The sequence below is a fragment of the Mytilus californianus genome, unplaced genomic scaffold (assembly GCF_021869535.1).
Source record: "Mytilus californianus isolate M0D057914Y unplaced genomic scaffold, xbMytCali1.0.p SCAF_21, whole genome shotgun sequence".
NCBI classification, from domain to species: Eukaryota; Metazoa; Mollusca; class Bivalvia; order Mytilida; family Mytilidae; genus Mytilus; species Mytilus californianus.
In genome coordinates this window covers 802,040-821,465 of record NW_026262670.1, presented here as the reverse complement: position 1 = coordinate 821,465, position 19,426 = coordinate 802,040, and the positions used below count along the sequence as shown (strand labels likewise).

General features: G+C 31.7%; 1 protein-coding gene across 2 annotated transcripts in view; it reads left to right on the top strand.

Moving 5' to 3' along the window:
• Positions 1-19,426, top strand: part of LOC127731937 (cyclin-dependent kinase 12-like) — a 69,744-nt gene that overhangs the window by 10,169 nt on the left and 40,149 nt on the right. The window contains exons 3-5 of one of the 2 annotated variants that reach the window (XM_052240814.1): positions 7,561-7,816; positions 14,624-14,720; positions 15,393-15,459. In XM_052240814.1, coding sequence (XP_052096774.1) covers positions 7,561-7,816; positions 14,624-14,720; positions 15,393-15,459 — 420 coding nt within the window. The other variant, XM_052240815.1, reaches the window with a different exon arrangement.

The window sequence follows — 19,426 nt, the reverse complement described above, 5'->3', positions numbered from 1 at the left end:
ACTTGATCACTTTGATATGCCACTAGTCTAAATACCACATGTTAAGATAGTCGGTAAGATAAATTCGTTACATAGTGTGCTAGTGACCTAATAAGATATATATGGGGTCAGTAAATTCCATATGGGGATTTGAGCTTCGCTCTCACCCCATATGGAATTTACTGACCCCATATATATTGTATTAGGTCACTAGCACACTATGTACATTTGTAACTAATAACATATGCATCAGATATCACAAATGGGCTCAACAATAAGGCTTAAAACAAAGCTGATTATAGTAAGGCATTAATCATAATAATCAATATTTTATCAACTTAAAAGACCAGGATACAAACCAAATGAGTGTAGACTGACAGGCCTACCAGACTGTGCCTGATGTGCAGAGTCTGATGAGACTTTGGCATTGATGAAAACTAAAACCTAAGTCCTGTGACTAGACATGACTAGATTCAGTTGTTCTCGACTCATATTTTTGAAAAAGATATCAAGAGATATAAATCAAATTCTGATCTATTGTTTTAATTCATTTTGTTCATTGAATCAATCTAAAATGCAAAAAAAGTTAATATAAAGGGTTTTTTTTTTTTGGACAAGTTACAATTCCATTCGGACAAGTAAGTTTTAGTATGTACTTGTCCTATTGAGCAAGTTAATAAAAATGTTATTGTAGAGGCCTGTCACAATGCAAGTTCTTATTGTTGCAATATTCACTCAGTTGTATTAATTGCATTATTAAAAACCTCACAATAATTTCAGAATTTACAGTACTCCAAAACCACAAGTATTTTGGCTATCCTTCATCATAAACGTAATGATGTACTTCTCCTACTTAAACATGATCTTAGATAATTACGGTTTTCTCATTATGACCTCATAAGAAAGATGTTAATTACATATAGATACATGTGTTTGTACATGTGCCAGTTGTGCATTGTTCTGTCATGTGATTGTCGTCATTATGAAACATTGTTGTGTCGTCATTATGCTCATTTGGCAGAATATCTGTTATGTTGACGTTTGTTCTTTACTTTTCTATTATTTTCCCGATGTTTCTTTGTTGACTGATATTATGTTGACGTTTGTTCTTTACTTTTCTGTTATTTATTTTCCCCGATGGATGTGTCTATGTTTTCTACATTATAAACAAATAATTCATTTCTATGTGGGATGTTCTGTTTTTGTCTGAGGTGTTGCAGTGATCCCAATCAAAACATATTTTTGTACATTTAAACCAGTTCTGATCTGACACTCTGATGAAGTTGTGAAAAAACAAATGTTTATTTAAATTTCATCATCACATGTTCCTTAAAACATCAGCAACCCCCTCCATCAACTTGTTTCTTTTGGCAGAAAAAAAGAGGGTAGATAGGCATATAAAAAAAAAGTATCCTACATACAATGTAAACTAGATACATGATAAAGATTAATGTTCCTAAATGTTTAAGGTGATTTTTATCTGTGGAAGTCAATGGTGCTTAACCAAAAATACCCATAAAATGTGTTAGGGCAGGCAAGCAAATATAGTGTAAATAGGGAGGCTGGTAATATTTTGTTTGGCCTTTGCCCATTGAATATTATGTTTATCCACTCTTGATACAGATGTTAATTTAATTTTAAAATGGTTGGCAAGCAATGTATTTTGTCTTCAACAACTGACTAGCCCTCTGGGTCTGTATCATAGACTGTATGACAAGTTCTAAATCTTCTGCAATCTAATAATATATTTTGAATAAGTTGGATCCACCTTATGCCAAATGGCCCTTTACCAAGTTCTTTCTTTCTTTGTCTTATGTCAGTTACCGATTTATTTCTTCTTGTGTCATATCTTGATATATTGCTTCAAAACATATCTTATAATTAGTTTCAGAGGGTACTGCCCACTCATGACACATAAAAATCATCAATACATTCATATTTCCTTGCTTTTCATGGTTCATTATCCTTTTGGTTCAATATTATTCTTATCTGAAAGATTAAGTCAAAGAGGAGATAACCCTGATCTCAAATAAGTTATAGATTCTTTGTACCATCACAAGTCTATTTCTAAGACATATCCTATGGGGAAATGCACAAAGTCCAAGGGGAGATAACCCTGATTTCCAATAAGTTATAGTTTCTTTGTACCACCACAAGTCTATTTCTGAGACATATCCTATGGGGAAATGCATAAAGTCCAAGGAGAGATAACCCTGATTTCCAATAAGTTATAGATTCTTTGTACCATCACAAGTCTATTTCTTAGAGATATATCCTATGGGAAAATGCACAAAGTCCTTTTTATTCCATGTGTGATCATCAGAAGGGCTTCTTTCAGAGAAAAAAAAAAACGTTTTGAACTGATTTGGCCATGGAAATCTAGAAATTGAAACTCCACAAAAAACAAACCTCTTTACTTTTTATACGACCGCAAAAATATTTTGAGGTCGTATATTGGTATGACGTTGGCGTCGTCGTCAGAATACACAATGGTTTTCGCACTCTAACTTTAGTTTAAGTGAATGGATCTCTATGAAATTTTACCATAAGGTTCAATACCACAATAGGAAGGTGGGGATTGATTTTAGGGGTTATGGTACCAACAGTTAAGGAATTAGGGGCCAAAAAGGGGCCGAAAATAAGCATTTTTGTAACTTCCAGACATAACTTGTGTGTTAGCATATGGATCTCTTTGACATTGTACCACAAGATTCCATATCACAAAGGGTCAATGCTGGGATTGATTTTGGGGTTAATTGCCTCAAAATTTTAGGAATAAGGGGCCAAAAGGGGGCAAAAAACAAGCATTTTTCTAGTTTCATGACAATAACTTGTGTGTAAGTGTATGGATCTTTCTGAAATTTTACTACAAGGTTCCATTTCACAAAGGGAAAGCTGGAATTGAGTGTTGTGGTAATTGCCCAAAACGTTTAGTAATAAGGGGCCTAAAAAGGGGTTTAAAATAAGCATTTTTTAGTTTCTAGACAATAACTTGTGTTCAAGTGTATGGATCTCTCTAAAATTGTATTACAAGGTACCATACCACAAAGGCAAGGCTGTTATTGAGCTTGGTTAGGGGGGAAAGGGGGGTGGGGGTGATGAATCATAAGGGGGGCGGGGGTCAAAAAAGGGGTAATTTTTTTTTTTCCTTTTTATACGACCGCAAAAAAATTTTTGTGGTCGTATATTGGTATGACGTCGTCGTCGTCGTCCGAATACACATTAGTTTTCGCACTCTAACTTTAGTTTAAGTGAATGGATCTCATTGAAATTTTACCATAAGGTTCAATACCACAAAAGGAAGGTGGGGATTGATTTTGGGGGTTATGGTACTAACAGTTAAGGAATTAGGGGCCAAAAGGGGCCAAAAATAAGCATTTTTGTAACTTCCAGACATAACTTGTGTGTAAGTGTATGGATCTCTCTGACATTGTACCACAAGGTTCCATATCACAAAGGGATTGCTGGGATTGATTTTGGGGGTAATTGTCTCCAAATTTTAGGAATTAGGGGCCGAAAAGGGGCAAAAAACAAGCATTTTTCTAGTTTCATGACAATAACTTGTTTGTAAGTGTATGGATCTGTATGAAATTGTACTACAAGGTTCCATATCACAAAGGGAATACTGGGATTGATTTTTGGGGTAATTTCCTCCAAATATTAGGAATTAGGGGCCAAAAAGGGGCAAAAAACAAGCATTTTTCTAGTTTCATGACAATAACTTGTTTGTAAGTGTATGGATCTTTATGAAATTGTACTACAAGGTTCCATATCACAAAGGGAAGGCTGGGATTGATTTTGGGGGTTTTCCCTCAAAATTTTAGTAATTAGGGGCCATAAAAGGGCAAAAAAAACATGCATTTTTCTAGTTTCAGGACAATAACTTGTGTGTAAGTGTATGGATCTTTATGAAATTGTACTACAAGGTTCCATATCACAAAGGGAAAGCTGGAATTGAGTTTGGGGGTAATTGCCCTAAACGTTTAGGAATTTGGGGCCAAAAAGGGGCCAAAAAACAAGCATTTTTCTAGTTTCCAGACAATAACTTGTGTTCAAGTGTATGAATCTCTCTGAAATTGTACTGCAAGGTACCATACCACAAAGGGAAAGCTGGGATTGAGTTTGGGGGCGATGAATCATAAGGGGGTTCAAAAAATTGGGGGGGGGATTTTTTTTTTCCTTTTTTTTCTTTAACATTTTCCATTTTAAATTGGTTATTTCTGATTTATATATAAAAGCAAATAATAATGATATGGTTTGAATAGGCATACATGTGAACCTCCCGACGGGAGTACAATAATCCCGTTTTCAGGGGTCTCCTCCCCCCCTCCCGTTGAAAAAATCCAGTGTATGAAATTTTTCATGAATGAAAAATTTCTGCCCAACATAACATCTCAGGCATCTGGTGTAACTGACATTACCTGAAGTTATATTTTACCTGTAAATCAATTAACATGCATAATTATATGGCTTCACTTGTCAGCTTGGGTGTCAAACATACTGGTAAGCAACGATTTTTACCTCAGGCTAACTGCCGTTGTGTAACAAAAACTGTGTATTTATTGGGTTACTTCCCTTGATTTATCCTGTTTTAAGTTACTTTCCTTTTAATAATGAAAATTTTTAAAAGAATATAAATAAAATATAAATTGAACAAATAATCATAAAAGGATGGTTATTAAATGATTTTAAATGTCTTAGGACAAATAAAAAAATAATATGAAAATTATTTGAGGATTCTATACTTCCTTTTAAGGCTTAAATTGAAATTTATATAATAACTATGACCCTAACTTTACAGACAGAATGAATTTCTGAGTTTGCAAGAGAAAAAAAAAAAAATAAAAACTATTTGCAGACAGCTAAACAAATGTTCTGGTTGCAATGATTGTTTTATAGAATATGAAGTAAAAAATTTAAAGAACATACTGGAAAAAAACAATGTTAGATTGAACATGTAGAATATAAAGATGGAGAAACTTTATAAGTACAAGGGTTACCTATAAACATAATAAATTGGTTGGAAAGTTGAAGAAAACACACTTTAAAAGACCATTTTTACAGCACACGGTTACATTTACAACAAAATTAATGTCGATTAAAAACCTCCTGATCTGAGTCCTAATCTCCTGACCAAAATTTCCCAATCTCCTGATCTGAGTTTCACAGTCCATCACATGTATGAATAGGTAAATTGAAAATTTTTAAGTTCTTAGACCACTTTCATTCTGTGTCAGAAACCTATGCTGTGTCAAATATTTAATTACAATCCAAATTCAGTGCTGTATCAAGCTTGAATGTTGTGTCCATACTTGCCCCAACTGTTCAGGGTTCGACCTCTGCGGTCGTATCAAGCTGCGCCCCAGCGGAGCATTTTATTTTTTTTGTTTAAAATTTACATTTTAAGTTAGTTATTTTTTATCACGAAGAGAAAGTAGGAATTGAGTTTTGGGGTTAATTGCTCATTTATGAATAAGGGGCCAAATATTGGTTGAAAATAAGGATTTTTTTAGTTTGCAACAAAAACTTGTGTTCAAGTGTATGGATCTCTGTGAAATTGTATTGCAATGTACCATACCACAAATTGAAGGTTGTGATTGAGATGGGGGATGATGAATCAAAAGGGGGTTGAAAAAATGTGTGGGGGGTAGGATTTTTTTTTTTCCTTTTTTTTTCTTTAAAATTTTCCATTTAAAGATGGTTGTTTCAGATTTATATATGAAAGAAAATAATAATGATACGGTTATATATCATGAGGAACTGAAATTTAAAATTATGTATATTGGAAATTTAGGTTACATTGGAAAGTAATAATTGGCTTGGGGGGGGGGGGGGGGTTGGTTATGGCTCTAATGTTTAAGGAATAAGGGGAAAAAAGGTTAAAAAACAAGGGTTTCCATTTTAATAGACAAATAATTGAGTAAAGAACATTATTTAAAAGCAGTGTAAGGTTGGTAATTCAAACTCATTTAAATATCTCATCTACACTGCTTTTAAATTATGTAAATTGGAAATTTGCCAATAACTTTATTATTAATAAATGCATTGGAAATTTGCCAACAATTTTAGTGTAATAAACTTCATTGGAAATTTGCCAATATAAAATTTTGCTGATGAAGGTTTTTTGTTTACCTTTAGCCTTGACTATGAAGTCATTTTCTATTTTTATAGCCTTATGATGTAGTTGAATTATTTAATACTTTTATGATGTGTTTAAATGGGGTTTTATCATGTTTATGGTTGCAAATTTATTGTTTTAGTATAATAAACTCCATTTAAAATTTGCCAATAAAAAAAATTTTTGTTTATTTTTAGCTATGATTATGATGTCATTTTCTATTTTACTTTTATGGTTGCAAAGAAATTTTTATTTTTAGATATTACTGTTAAATGATGCTGATTAAGGTTTTTGCTATGTTTAGCCATGACTATGATGTCATTTTCTATTTTAATATCTGTTATGATGTATTTAAATGGGCTTTTATGGTTACAAAGGAATTTTATTTTTAGATATTACTATAAAATGTTGCTGATGCTGATTAAGGATTTTGTTTATTTTTAGCCACGACTATGATGTCATTTTCTATTTTAATACCTTTATGATGTAATTTCCATTTTTAGATATTACTGTTAAATGATGCTGATTAAGGGTTTTTTGCTATGTTTAGCCATGACTATGATGTCATTTTCTATTTTAATATCTTTATGATGTATTTAAATGGGCTTTTATGGTTACAAAGGAATTTTATTTTTAGATATTACTTTAAATGTTGCTGATTAAGGATTTTTGTTTATTTTTAGCCATGACTATGATGTCACTTTCTATTTTAATACCTTTATGATGTATTTAAATGGGCTCCCATGTATTTAGATTTTTGATTATTTATACATGTTACCAAATTGGTCCACATTGAACAAAAATCTAGCGTAGATTTAAGAATTCTGTAACAATCATTGTGCAAAGACTGTTAAAACACTGACTGGTCCCAGTAATGCTTGAACAATTAATGGAACAAAAGACCACTGAGGTCCAGAACACCTTAGTGAGATAAATATATAGTATATACTAAACATCAAACGAAACACACTTTATAGTCCAGTAATTTCTTTGGAGTAAATTTCTAATGCATTTAACTTTATATATAAAAAGTTTTGACACAATATTTCTGGATTCTTAACATGAAATTTGTGAAAATGAAGTTATTATGCCCCACCTACAATAGTAGAGGGGTGTTATGTTTTTCGGTCTGTGCATCTGTTCGTTCATTGTTTGTTCATTGTACCGTCCGTTCGTCCGTCTGTCCCGCTTCAGGTTAAAGTTTTTGGTCAAGGTAGTTTTTGATGAAGTTAAAGACCAATCAACTTGAAACTTAGTACACATGTTCCCTATGATATGATCTTTCTAATTTTAATGACAAAATTAGAGTTTTGGCCCCAATTTCACAGTCCACTGAACATAGAAAATGATAGTAAGAGTGGGGCATTCGTGTACTATGGACACATTCTTGTTTTTGTATGTTTTTTTTCTCAAAGCCCAACTGTAAAAGAAAATTGATACGAAAAATGATTGATATTTTACAGTAGTGACAGACGTCGTCCTCGCAGACGAGATGATTCAGTGGACAATTACAGAGACAGATCTCACACACCAGACCGGCATGGTCGCTGTAGTAACAGATATGAGGCTTCACACAACAGATACAGAGAACACAGTGGTGCACACAGTAGTCATAGAAACACTAACAGAGATCAGATTAGGACCAGGAGGCAGGGAAGACCTCGTAGAAGTTATCGTCACAGACGGAGATCCTCCTATACTTCTGAATCCAGCAGCAGGGTGAGTTTTTGTTCTCGAGATAATCAAGTCCAATTTTGGCCTTTTCAGAATTGCTTTTCTATCAGAAGTTCAAAATCTACACTTAAGAATGGAATTTGTAATGTTAGTTTTATAAAATGTAGATATGGAAACAGTTATGTTACATTTTTTAGGGTAACATTCAATGTAGTCATTTTGAAACACAAAAATTAAATAGATAAGGAACTCAACAGAACTGACTGTTTCCAGAATTGAAAATTTTCATGCAAAAATTTTTAAAAATGTCCATTCATGTGAAGATTTTGGACCTTGATAAATTTTAAAAATTTGAATCGTGGTCCCCAATAAGAGTATAAACCAGGCCAGAGATAAAATATTTATGTAGGCTACACGTCCCGATTGACCCTGAAAAATTAATATGAATTATTTATCTATATATATTTTTTTGAACAATTCGAAATTTTAATAAATTTTATATATATATATATATATATATACATGTATATATATAGAAATTTTCAGAAAAAAACCTTTTATTATCATAATGATAAATAATCTAAAGTTCATTTGAATTTTTTGGGTCTTTAGGACAATGGCAAACCAATGATATTTTATTTCTGGTCCTATGTTTTCATTTTTTCCCAGCATTGCCAGGAACAGGTGAGTTAGAAATGTATGTTAAAGGCAGGAAAAATCAACCAGAGCCATTATATAGGGGAAATATCCAATTGACATAATTACAAATGCTTAAGAACCTTGTATCAAGTGGTTAAAACAGAAATATAAAGGACAATTGAGGCTTCCAAAGGGGAATTTTAGAATTAAAGGGAAGGAACTCAAAAGGAAGCGTTGTAAGAAAATACAGGGTAAATATGTAAATAAACGTATTCAAATGATTTACCAAAAAACAAACATGAGTTATGTTGTAGCCATCTGATATATTTTTCTTGGGGTTCCCTGTTGAAAAAAGGGCAATGAATTAATATATGCAAGGGAGACAATTTAAGAAAAAAACATTAAGTTTAATCTTAATGTGGTTCTATAAGTTGATCTCTGGTATAAAGTATGCTTTAATTATTTGTTACAGTATATGAATGTAAATATGTTTTTGATGGTCTGATAATGTCATTCATTCTCCTCCAATAAATTCTTCAGAAATTGTTGTCATTATCAAATTTTTACCAAGTCGAAAAACAATTTCTGGACAATTACACGATTGATGACATTATGGGCCATTCAAAAACAACATTATTTAACATAATTACAAAATGTCATGTAAAAATATTACTGAATATTACTACAGCCGAGATGTGTGAACATACATTGTTTTAATACTATAATTAGCATATAAAGAGAATTCATTTCATCCATTTGAAATATTATATATATCCATGTACAGTGCAAGCCAATTCTATATTTTGACATATTATATCTAAATTCAATGAAAGGACTTTTAATTCATTGAATTAGTAAAACCTCTAATTAAAAAAACTTACATACTAATTATAATTCTATAATCCATGAAATTTGAATTCATGAATATTTTGAATTATTCTTATGGTATGTCACTGAAGTGACTGAGCTAGCTTCGTACCTATCTTGATCATAAATTGATTTTCTCTCATTTTTTGTAAGCACCAATTCTTTGAAAAATAGATATAATTTGAGTAGACATATTATTTGGAAATGAATTGAAGCTCGGACAGGAGAGTTAAAAACTGCTTTAAAAAAAAGGATTTTTGAGTTTAGAGTTGATGAAAGGTTGAATAGTTAGTTCATTCTTTTGTTTGATATAATACTGTTTGATATCTGTAATTCATTTATTGAATGAAGATTTGATTACAATGACAAACAATTCTTTCAAAGCTTTCTAATCAATAAGTGAATCAGAGCCCTTGACTTTTCAAAATAACCATTTTCTTTGTTCAACATTCAAGCCTCAGTGGTCTACAACGTTTAGATGCTTTTCAAATTTACAATCTTTGTACATTATGGATTAAGGAAATTGCAGACAAACTTCTGAAAAAGACTTAGGCCTAATTACCCAATGTTAAAACTGCAATGACATTGATTATTTAGAGATGATTCTTGCCGCTTGCTTGCTTTGCATATTGGGTAATTTCTTCAAATATTGATCTGCTCCGAGAAAACATTCTGATTAAGTTTTAAGGTCCTTTGTTCTTGTCGATTAATATGGGATGAATGTGCAGCAGAAATCATCATTTCTTTGAGTCAGACGTGTTGTCACGTTTAATGTTGTGGTGTTTTGTCTTTGTGTTCGGTGTACTATAGTGTAGGATTTAGATGTCCGAATGCAGATATTAAGTAGTAAAGGAGTGAGAAACATCTAGTAGGAATTGATTATAGATCCGAATGCAGTTTTGCAATGTTAAATTTCTAGATTTGTATGGGGAAAACATGGAATTAAAAATAACCACAACATAGGATTGATTGAGTCCTGCATTGGTTTGAATGTTTCAATAAAGGTACCTGTACATTTTATTATTGTGATACTGTGACAGAGGCAAATAATATTAATTCAATTAGAATGGAGACGCAGAAAGCATAGAGTGTTGCCAATTTCTCTCTAACCGAGGAGGATTTATTTTTAAATCACATACAATTATGAAATTTCAAAAATATGATAAGTTAGTAACAGTAAAAACGTTGAGTTGCTGATACTTTAAGTGGGAGAAACTGAAAATATTAAAATTGTGTTTAAGATATTTTAAACTTTCCAAGAATGGTTTAATTATAAATGTGTGTTAAAATAATTCATAATTGATTTTGGACAGACTTTTGGATGAAATGAAAATTGGACTTACTTTCAAAAGTAAAATAATGTTTATTCCACGGTCAGAGATTTTGTGGTAATGAAAAAGATTTCATGAATGATTGAGCAAAGCAAGTGACATAGTATACAAATATAGTGAATATAGTGAAAATTGGATAAAAATAATATAATTGATGATTAAAAAAAAATGTAACAAACCACAGGATAAGAAAAAAATCAAAAAGACAAACTATAAAAAGAGTCATGCTCCAGTGATTCCTGACTATAAACTGGAGATAAAGGATTTACATGTTGTTGAGAGATAAAATAAACATATTGATCAGGATAAATATGAGGAAAAGAACATCTGGTTGTAATTAATGATTGGTCAGTTAATTAATTACAGTATCTTGGACCCTAGGGGGTAGAGATTGAAAGGATTGTAGGCGTAGTGAAAGAAGATTAAGAGACATTTATAACTAAATAGATAGAATTTAGAATGGTTTTATTGTCTGAAAGGGTTTTTTGTGGAACTTCACAAAGATTCCAAGAAATAGATGAAATCTGACTGGAATTAGAAATTCTAAACTGATTTTCATCATGAAAAGTGCAGATATGTTTTAACATTTACAAAATTGATATAGTTGAGTGTTTGACAGTTAAACTTTTATGATGTTGAAAGGTCAACGGAATATGAACAAATGGTTAAATGTTATTACATAAAATTGATGTAATTGAATATTGACTCTTATAATCATATTTGTACATTTCCCTAGAGTGCCTCGTTAATTGATAAATTTCACAATAGAGTTGTAGAGTCATTGATGATTGATGGAGTGGCAATATCCTGTGGGAGGCCCCACATTTATTACACACATTCACAGCAGCATATTTTACGTGTGTTGTGCTTCAGAAGTTTGTCAGACTTGGTAAAGTGATACTGCACACTAAACATTCTGGATGCTGATTGCTCCTCAGACATTCTGAACTCCTTGGCTCTTTTGGTTTGTTTTGAGGGAAGTGTCTAGAGAAGATTTGTTCAGTAGAGAATGAGAGTTGATGGGATATACAGCAACAAAGAATGGGGGACAATGCCTGCCACACACTATAATCCGTCCGGCACTTACAATAGTTACAAATATGACACAGGACAAACGTCTTACCAAAGTTCATATCGTAGTCGATTCCTTGTGAGTTTTTTGTCAACTTTTATTAAGTTTTAGGGAGAAAATTCAAGTGAAATTCTGTGATTTTTTTTGGCTGGGAATTTTAAGTTTGACTTCTGGATTATTTCTACTAATAAGTATCTTAGTATTAAAGATAAGTATTTGAAATTCAGTTTGGATTAAATTGTTCAAGCTTTTGTCTCTAAATTACTGAGTGTTTTGTTTTGGAATATATTCATCATATCAGAAAGATCTTTATGGAATTTTAGGATTGAAAATGAAGGATTATTTCTTATAACAAAAAAATCAGTGACCAAACAGCTTTCATTTTAAGTGGCATTTACTTACAGCATTAAACCTGTGTGTTTTTGGATATACTTTTTTTTTATAGCTTTGAATATTTTTTATGGACTTAAAAAGTATGATAAAATTCCAGTCAGATGAATGTTTTAAGATTACCAGGTGCAGTAGTACTTCCAGAGCTTCTTTGAGATAAGTTTTTATGATTGTTTGGGTGCAGACAGTAGTTGATTTGACCTAATTTTTCCCAGATGTATTAAATCATATAATCTCCTAGGATAAAGAGGATTAACTTCAAAGTTTGCTTTGATTTTGATAAAATTTTATTATAAGATGGATTTTTACAGTTTTTACAAACTTTATGAAATCTTGTTAGTAATTTATTCTGTTTTGTACTAAATTATAAATGAAGTACATGTATACTTTTAACATTTATACGATGTCATTCAACACCACAAAATTCTTACATGTTACAAAATATGTATTGTTTTAAATAGAACTTGATCAGAAGTCACCAAAATTCTTGAATTCAAAATTTACTAGAAACTACTCTGGAGTGTCTGTGACGTTTTTCTTTTTGGTTTTAAAGTAAATGTTAAACTCGATCTGGACTCTTGAAAACTACAAACAGTTGTTCAGTTTATCATGTTTTCCATTTACATGTTATTTTTCTTTTTTTTTCAAATTTATAAAAATGGGGAATTGAACAATTAAACAGATCCTTTAGTGAAATTGATTACTATTAGATATATACTTTAATTGATTGATTGATTGATTTATTTTGATGATTTAAAGCCATGTAAGCACATCAGCATTTTCATCAGCCATAGTTACTTTTTTTAAAAGTGTCCAGTCTTCCTTTGGAATATATTTTTTTCAATTAGGCCCACCCACCTGATGTCAGAAAGAATTTCCTGTATATATGATTCTAAAATTTTCAACAATATGATTTCTGTGACCTAATTAAATAGATTTGTTAGTTACAAAACATGACATATACATACAATGTATTGTTTACATGTCATTGAGGGGATGGCCAGGTTAAGTGTACTGAGTGTACTTAAGGTTTTTTTGGTTAACAAAATCAGTTGTATGGGAACCAGAATTGAATTCCTACATGATTAGAATGATATAGGTCAAAATCAGCTGTTTGGTCACTGACCCCTATTTCCTGATGCCTACTTTCATCTTAATTTATTTCATTAGGTAGTTAAGTTTCTGATAAAGTTGACTTTGTGTTGTAATTCTGATTACTGAAGTTAAAAAAACAACTTCTGGGCAAGGAAGAATTGTTTGCCTGTGTAGTAATATGTATTTTTCAAATTTAGGTAATTGTTCATCAATTATTCAGCCTTTACATTGAATGTTAAAATAAAGATGTTTTATATCTTCAGTGATAAAAGAGTAAAGATGAATAAGATAGATCAATTAATCATTTGACATGTAGAAAAGAAAATGTCGTGTTCACACATCTCGCGTTGGTAAAAGCTTGCTATACATGAGAAGACATCAGAGGCCAGCTACAGATTTAAACATTCCTAAAGAAAAAGAAAAGAAAGGTGCTCTACAGAGCTTATGTTGTATTGTTTTATGTACACCCGACTATGAATACATCTGTTATGCTATGCTTTATTCAATTTGTCAATTTTTTGAAAAATTAACCATTAAAATCAACTAAAAAGTATGTGTGTTAAGAGTTCCACACAAAGAATTCCAGTTAATTATGGAAGCCCTAATCAGATTAATTAATTTGGCTGTTCCCACTGGTAACTTTTAATAGATGTATTTTCTATGCCTTTCCCAATGGTTGATTTTAGAATGACTGTTTGAGTCCATTATAAGTTGATTGGTTATCTATCTTCATGGGTATCCTTCATTAATAAATCAATACAAATTGCCTAAGATTTATCATCATGCTTTTCCTGTTTCTTGGTTCCTTTGCTTAGGGATATCTCCTTTTAGATATTTGTTTAAATCTATAAAAAAAAATAAGAAATATCTCACCAGGAAGAAGCAATAAAGTTATTCCTTGTGGAGTAGATTTTATGGAAATAAAAAATAAGAAAATAACAGAGATCTGCATATACATTTTATGACTTCCTTGTCCTTCTTCTTAGTGCAACGTTAAAAATAGAATCAGTTTTCCCAAACTTTTCACTTCATTTAGTTAAAAAAAGTGACAACTTTTAAAAAAAATAATGTATTAACCCCAAAAAGAAAAAAAAAGTATGCAGTAGGCCTAATTACAATGTTTTGAAAAGTAAAAAGTGTCTTTAGGCTGAAACTTGGTCTTTGATGTCTTTTCACATTTAAAAAAGCAAGCAAAGAAATAAAAAAATATTAAATAAAGTAAATTGATTAATTAATGATAATAATGTGTATAGATTGGAAAATTGTTGTTTTTTGTGACAAAATCTTTACTTGGTTGTCTCCTTCCAAAATTTTATCTCTGCTGGTCCAACCTGAATCACATAAATAATTGTGGGCTGTAACGAAACATGAAAATGATGAACCTTGACCTTTGGTTGCCATGGTGATTGTGTGTGTGGCGGACATGGTGGATTGTTGATTGGGATTGTGTACTTACAGCAAGACCAGAAAGATACCAGTGAACAGGGAACATGCATTGCAGACGACGACGATGGTCACCTGATATATCAAGCGGGAGACTTGCTACAAGCTAGATGTACTTCCATTTTCGTAATGTTTAGCCTAGAATTATATTTCATGTTTTTGTGCCTGCTCTTTGGACCATTAATGTAACCTTCTGTTTTACAGAATTATTCTCCCATTGATTTTGACAGAATTATGTCCCCTGATTTTGACAGAATTATGTCCCCTGATTTTACTGCTTTCTTTATTTGTAGCACAGTTTTGAACCAAAGCTGTGCTTGTGTTTGTTTTTATCTCTTTTTTTTTTTACAATACTAGCATTTATTTATTAATCAGAAAGAAATTTGGGGAGATATATGTATGTGGAAGGATTTTGCATATTATGTTTATTCATTATCTCCCGAAATTGGAGGTAAATGAGTTACCTGCCCTTATGTATTGTAATTTACATTGTACAACGATACATTCAGGAGGTTGAAATTTTCATGAAAATGCTGCACTAAGGGGTTTAATGAGAATTACAGTTTGTGTAATATGGGATGGGATAGGGCAACGGAAAAGGGAAAAGGTAGTACAGTTACGACTCCACAATTTACACACATACATAAAACAACTTGTGTCATCAAGACCACATGTAAAACAGGAAACAGGAGAGACTGCAGTTGTAAATTCCAGTTTGGGTTGGGGGGAGATGGCATGTATTGCCATTTAGATCAGATTTTATCTGCTGTGTTAACTTTTTCAGATGAAGTGGTATCCACGTTAGGAGAAGGAACATTCGGAAAATGTGTGGAAGTCAAAGATGTGCACAGGTAAGACTTGATATTCATAGTAACTACCGGGTACAGTGTCACAAAGTTTGTCAAAGATATTCAAAATAGTGTTCTCCCTGCAGTGAGGGGGTCTTGTTAGCCAAGTGTTCTAAGTTATACAACTACTGTATCACTTGTCAACACTCAGGTTGTCAGTTCCAATCCCACAGTTGCAGGTGCATTCAACTCCGATCTTAATTGACTAGGTTTTCAGTTTTTCTGCCAAGGGTCCACCAATTAAAAATAGACTGCCATAGCCTAGACTGATGTATACGTGAATCATAGACTGATTAATTTTTAAACAGACCTTGCATGCATCTACTTTTCCTCGAAGGGAAATTTGTTTTAGACTATAGTTCTATGATAAAAAAAAATTGGCCATGGGTCTATTTTAGACCACTGTGACCCCTGAAAATTTGAAGATGCAAATTTTTTGACAAAATTTAATAATTTCTATGAGATTTCCATTTCAAATGGAAAATTCTCATCAATGAACTTAATTCCACTATTTTCTAATCCTTTTTAAACATTCTGCAAATGGAGGTGCAAAATGCAACTAAGAAACAAAAAAAACATTCACTTAACAGGAAGTATTAAAAGAGTACTGTAATTATATAAGGAGAACATTGCAAAATAATTGTGTGCCTACATTTAGTAAGAGTTGATAAGTTAGAGTATGGCAATACAAATAATTAAGGACTGGCTCTTAATGTCTGTAATTTTTCATCAGCTTGACTAAAGGGCTAGCAGCTGTTTTAGAAGGATAATCTATATTTGGAATAATAAAAACGCTATAGAACAAATTCAATCTATTAGTATTATCTTAAATGAAAATTTCCTAAAAATGAAATATTGTGACAATATTTTTTAACTACATATTCTTTCATTTGAACAAGATCATAGATGGAAGGGAGACTACTCTTAAAGAAGGGATTTGTTTCAGGGTAATTGTTGAAGTACTAGTGTTCTGTGAGATTCCACACGGGTGTTACACATACTGAATATATTATATTCCCTCTGAGTCTCATCTAGGTTAAATTCTTTGTCTGAATTTCATTTCAAATTTCACTTTGGACAGTTCTGGGTCAACAAAACTATAATGGACAGATATATTTGTAGGCAGCCATAGTTTTTGCCCTACATTTCATTATTAAGACTAACCATGTCAAACTGCTCATTCTTTGTACAGGCTAAGAATGATTTGTTAGTGATGAGAATTATTTTAATCAACATAATTCTGTGATAATAAACACCTGTTTTAGTGTTTGTAGAAGATGAATGAAATGTCGAATCTGATGGAATGTGAAGATAAGACTTTTGTAAATATTTATTTGATAATCCAGCTAGGTGTCTGCATTGTAATCTGTTGGATGTAAGCTGTTATCTTTGGCTTTCTCTGTTTATGTTGTATGATAGTCTTAGAGATCTTTCTAAAACCCATGTTCCTAAAAAGGGGGGTGTGTTAATCTTGTCTTAGAAGTGACATAACAAAGTTACTGTGGATTGGGTTATTTTCGTGGATACCAATTTTTGTCGATTTATGGGAAATTGTAATTTCATGGTTTTGCTAAATTCTGCATACTAACTAGCCTTTAGAAAATTTTTACTTCACTGAACATTTAAATTCTTGATTTACCTATACAAAAAAAAAAAAAAAAAAAAGTATCCCACAGATAATAATGAATCCACATTAAAGACTAAAGTATGCTTGTTCCCTAGGCTACATTGATTTACATTAAGTAAAGACTTTTTAGTTTTTTAAGTGGAAAGTCTTTTGAGCATTTTTTTTGTTTTGAAGAAAAGTTGAATTTTTTAATCTTACGAGTTGGATTGTAATTGATGTCTACTCTTTGAGAATTGGACAAATAAAACAATTGAGAATACTCCTGGAATTTTTAGTCTAAATTTTCTATGCTCATCTTGATTGATGGTAACAATGTGTTGTATGATTAACAAGTAGTTCAAAAGAATATGAGCATTAAATAAGCAAGAAATAATGGTATCTTTTGGTGTGGGCTAGCTAGGAATCTTAAGCTTTTTTTAACTTAATAGTTTTTATTGTTACCTGCAATATTAGATTACCTGATAAAAGTTGAACCAAGTTTTCATCTACAAAATTGTGTAGGCTGGTTATTCAATGAAATGATAAAGCAATATACTGTTGTTTGATTTTAATTTCATTATCTGTTTAATGACAGTTATTGAAATTCAATACCACCTTGTGAATTCAATACCTCTAATTATTCATAAGTAAATAACAGTCCTGTCATTAAATACAATCGATATTTCATTCATAAATTGTATAATAATAAGTATTATTTTGTTTTCTATAATTTACGAAAAATTCCACTAGAGAGTAGGCAAATGATTGATTCTAAAACTGTATATAATGGAAGCTAAAAATAGAACAAAAACATAATTTGATGTTGGGTTTAATTATCTGGTAAATATTTCTACTTGAGTGTATAAATAGAAGACTACTGTCTGGATTTATCATCACAAGTTTTCTTCAGGGTGTGTTTTAGGCACAATAACATAGAAAACAGAGCCAATATTTTGCACAGATCATTACAAACATTGTAACAGCAACTGTACAACAAATTAGTCTAATGTTTGTCATCAGTGGCATCATCACACTGTACATAAGTTGTAGTCATTACACATATATGTACACATTGTACATAAGTTGTAGTCATTACACATATATGTACACATTGTACATTAGATGTAGTCATTACACATGTATTAGCATAAAGCTTTGCATATTTGGCTAATAATTTCATTCTTAAACCTGTTTAAAGCAATTTTTTGGTATACACATTTATTCCCTGATTAGAACACAATGTGTTATTTTGAAATACTGTGTGTTCACTCATTAAACACAAGTTGTGATTTTTGAACACTGATAATTTTGAAGCTCATAATATTGGCATCTAAAAGACTCATTGGGCTTATCTACAAGTATGTGAATTTACCTGTAGAGGTCTTATGAGTCAAGTAATCAGCAGGCCTCCTCATTTGGACTTACTTAATAAACAAGAAATTCTCCAACCTAGGCTTACAATGATAGGATAAATTCTGAATTGGCGTGTCTAAAGATGCTAAAATATTGAAACGTAAAACTTATGAAAGGTTGTAAACCGAAATTTAAAAAAAAAATTGCCATCTGTTATACTTTTTGACCCAAACACTCAATATTTGAAATCTATTTATTCTGATCTTGAAAAGTACAAAAATATCTGCTTCTTGCTATTGGCAGAACTTCCTGACTTATTGTTACAGATCAGACGATTATATCTGTACATACACTGACATATGGAGGTAATTATTATCCACCAGACTTTGGCAGATGTCTTACTTTACATTCTAGGATGTTAATTACAGACTTGTACATATCATTATACAACATCCTAACCCTTCGTGTTAATGACAGACTTGTACATATCATTATACAGCATCCTAACCCTTCGTGTTAATGACAGACTTGTACATATCATTATACAGCATCCTAACCCTTCGTGTTAATGACAGACTTGTACATATCATTATACAGCATCCTAACCTTTCGTGTTAATGACAGACTTGTACATATCATTATACAGCATCCTAACCCTTCGTGTTAATGACAGACTTGTACATATCATTATACAGCATCCTAACCCTTCGTGTTAATGACAGACTTGTACATATCATTATACAGCATCCTAACCCTTCATGTTAATGACAGACTTGTACATATCATTATACAGCATCCTAACCCTTCATGTTAATGACAGACTTGTACATATCATTATACAGCATCCTAACCCTTCATGTTAATGACAGACTTGTACATATCATTATACAGAGCATCCTAACCCTTCATGTTAATGACAGACTTGTACATATCATTATACAGAGCATCCTAACCCTTCGTGTTAATGACAGACTTGTACATATCATTATACAGAGCATCCTAACCCTTCGT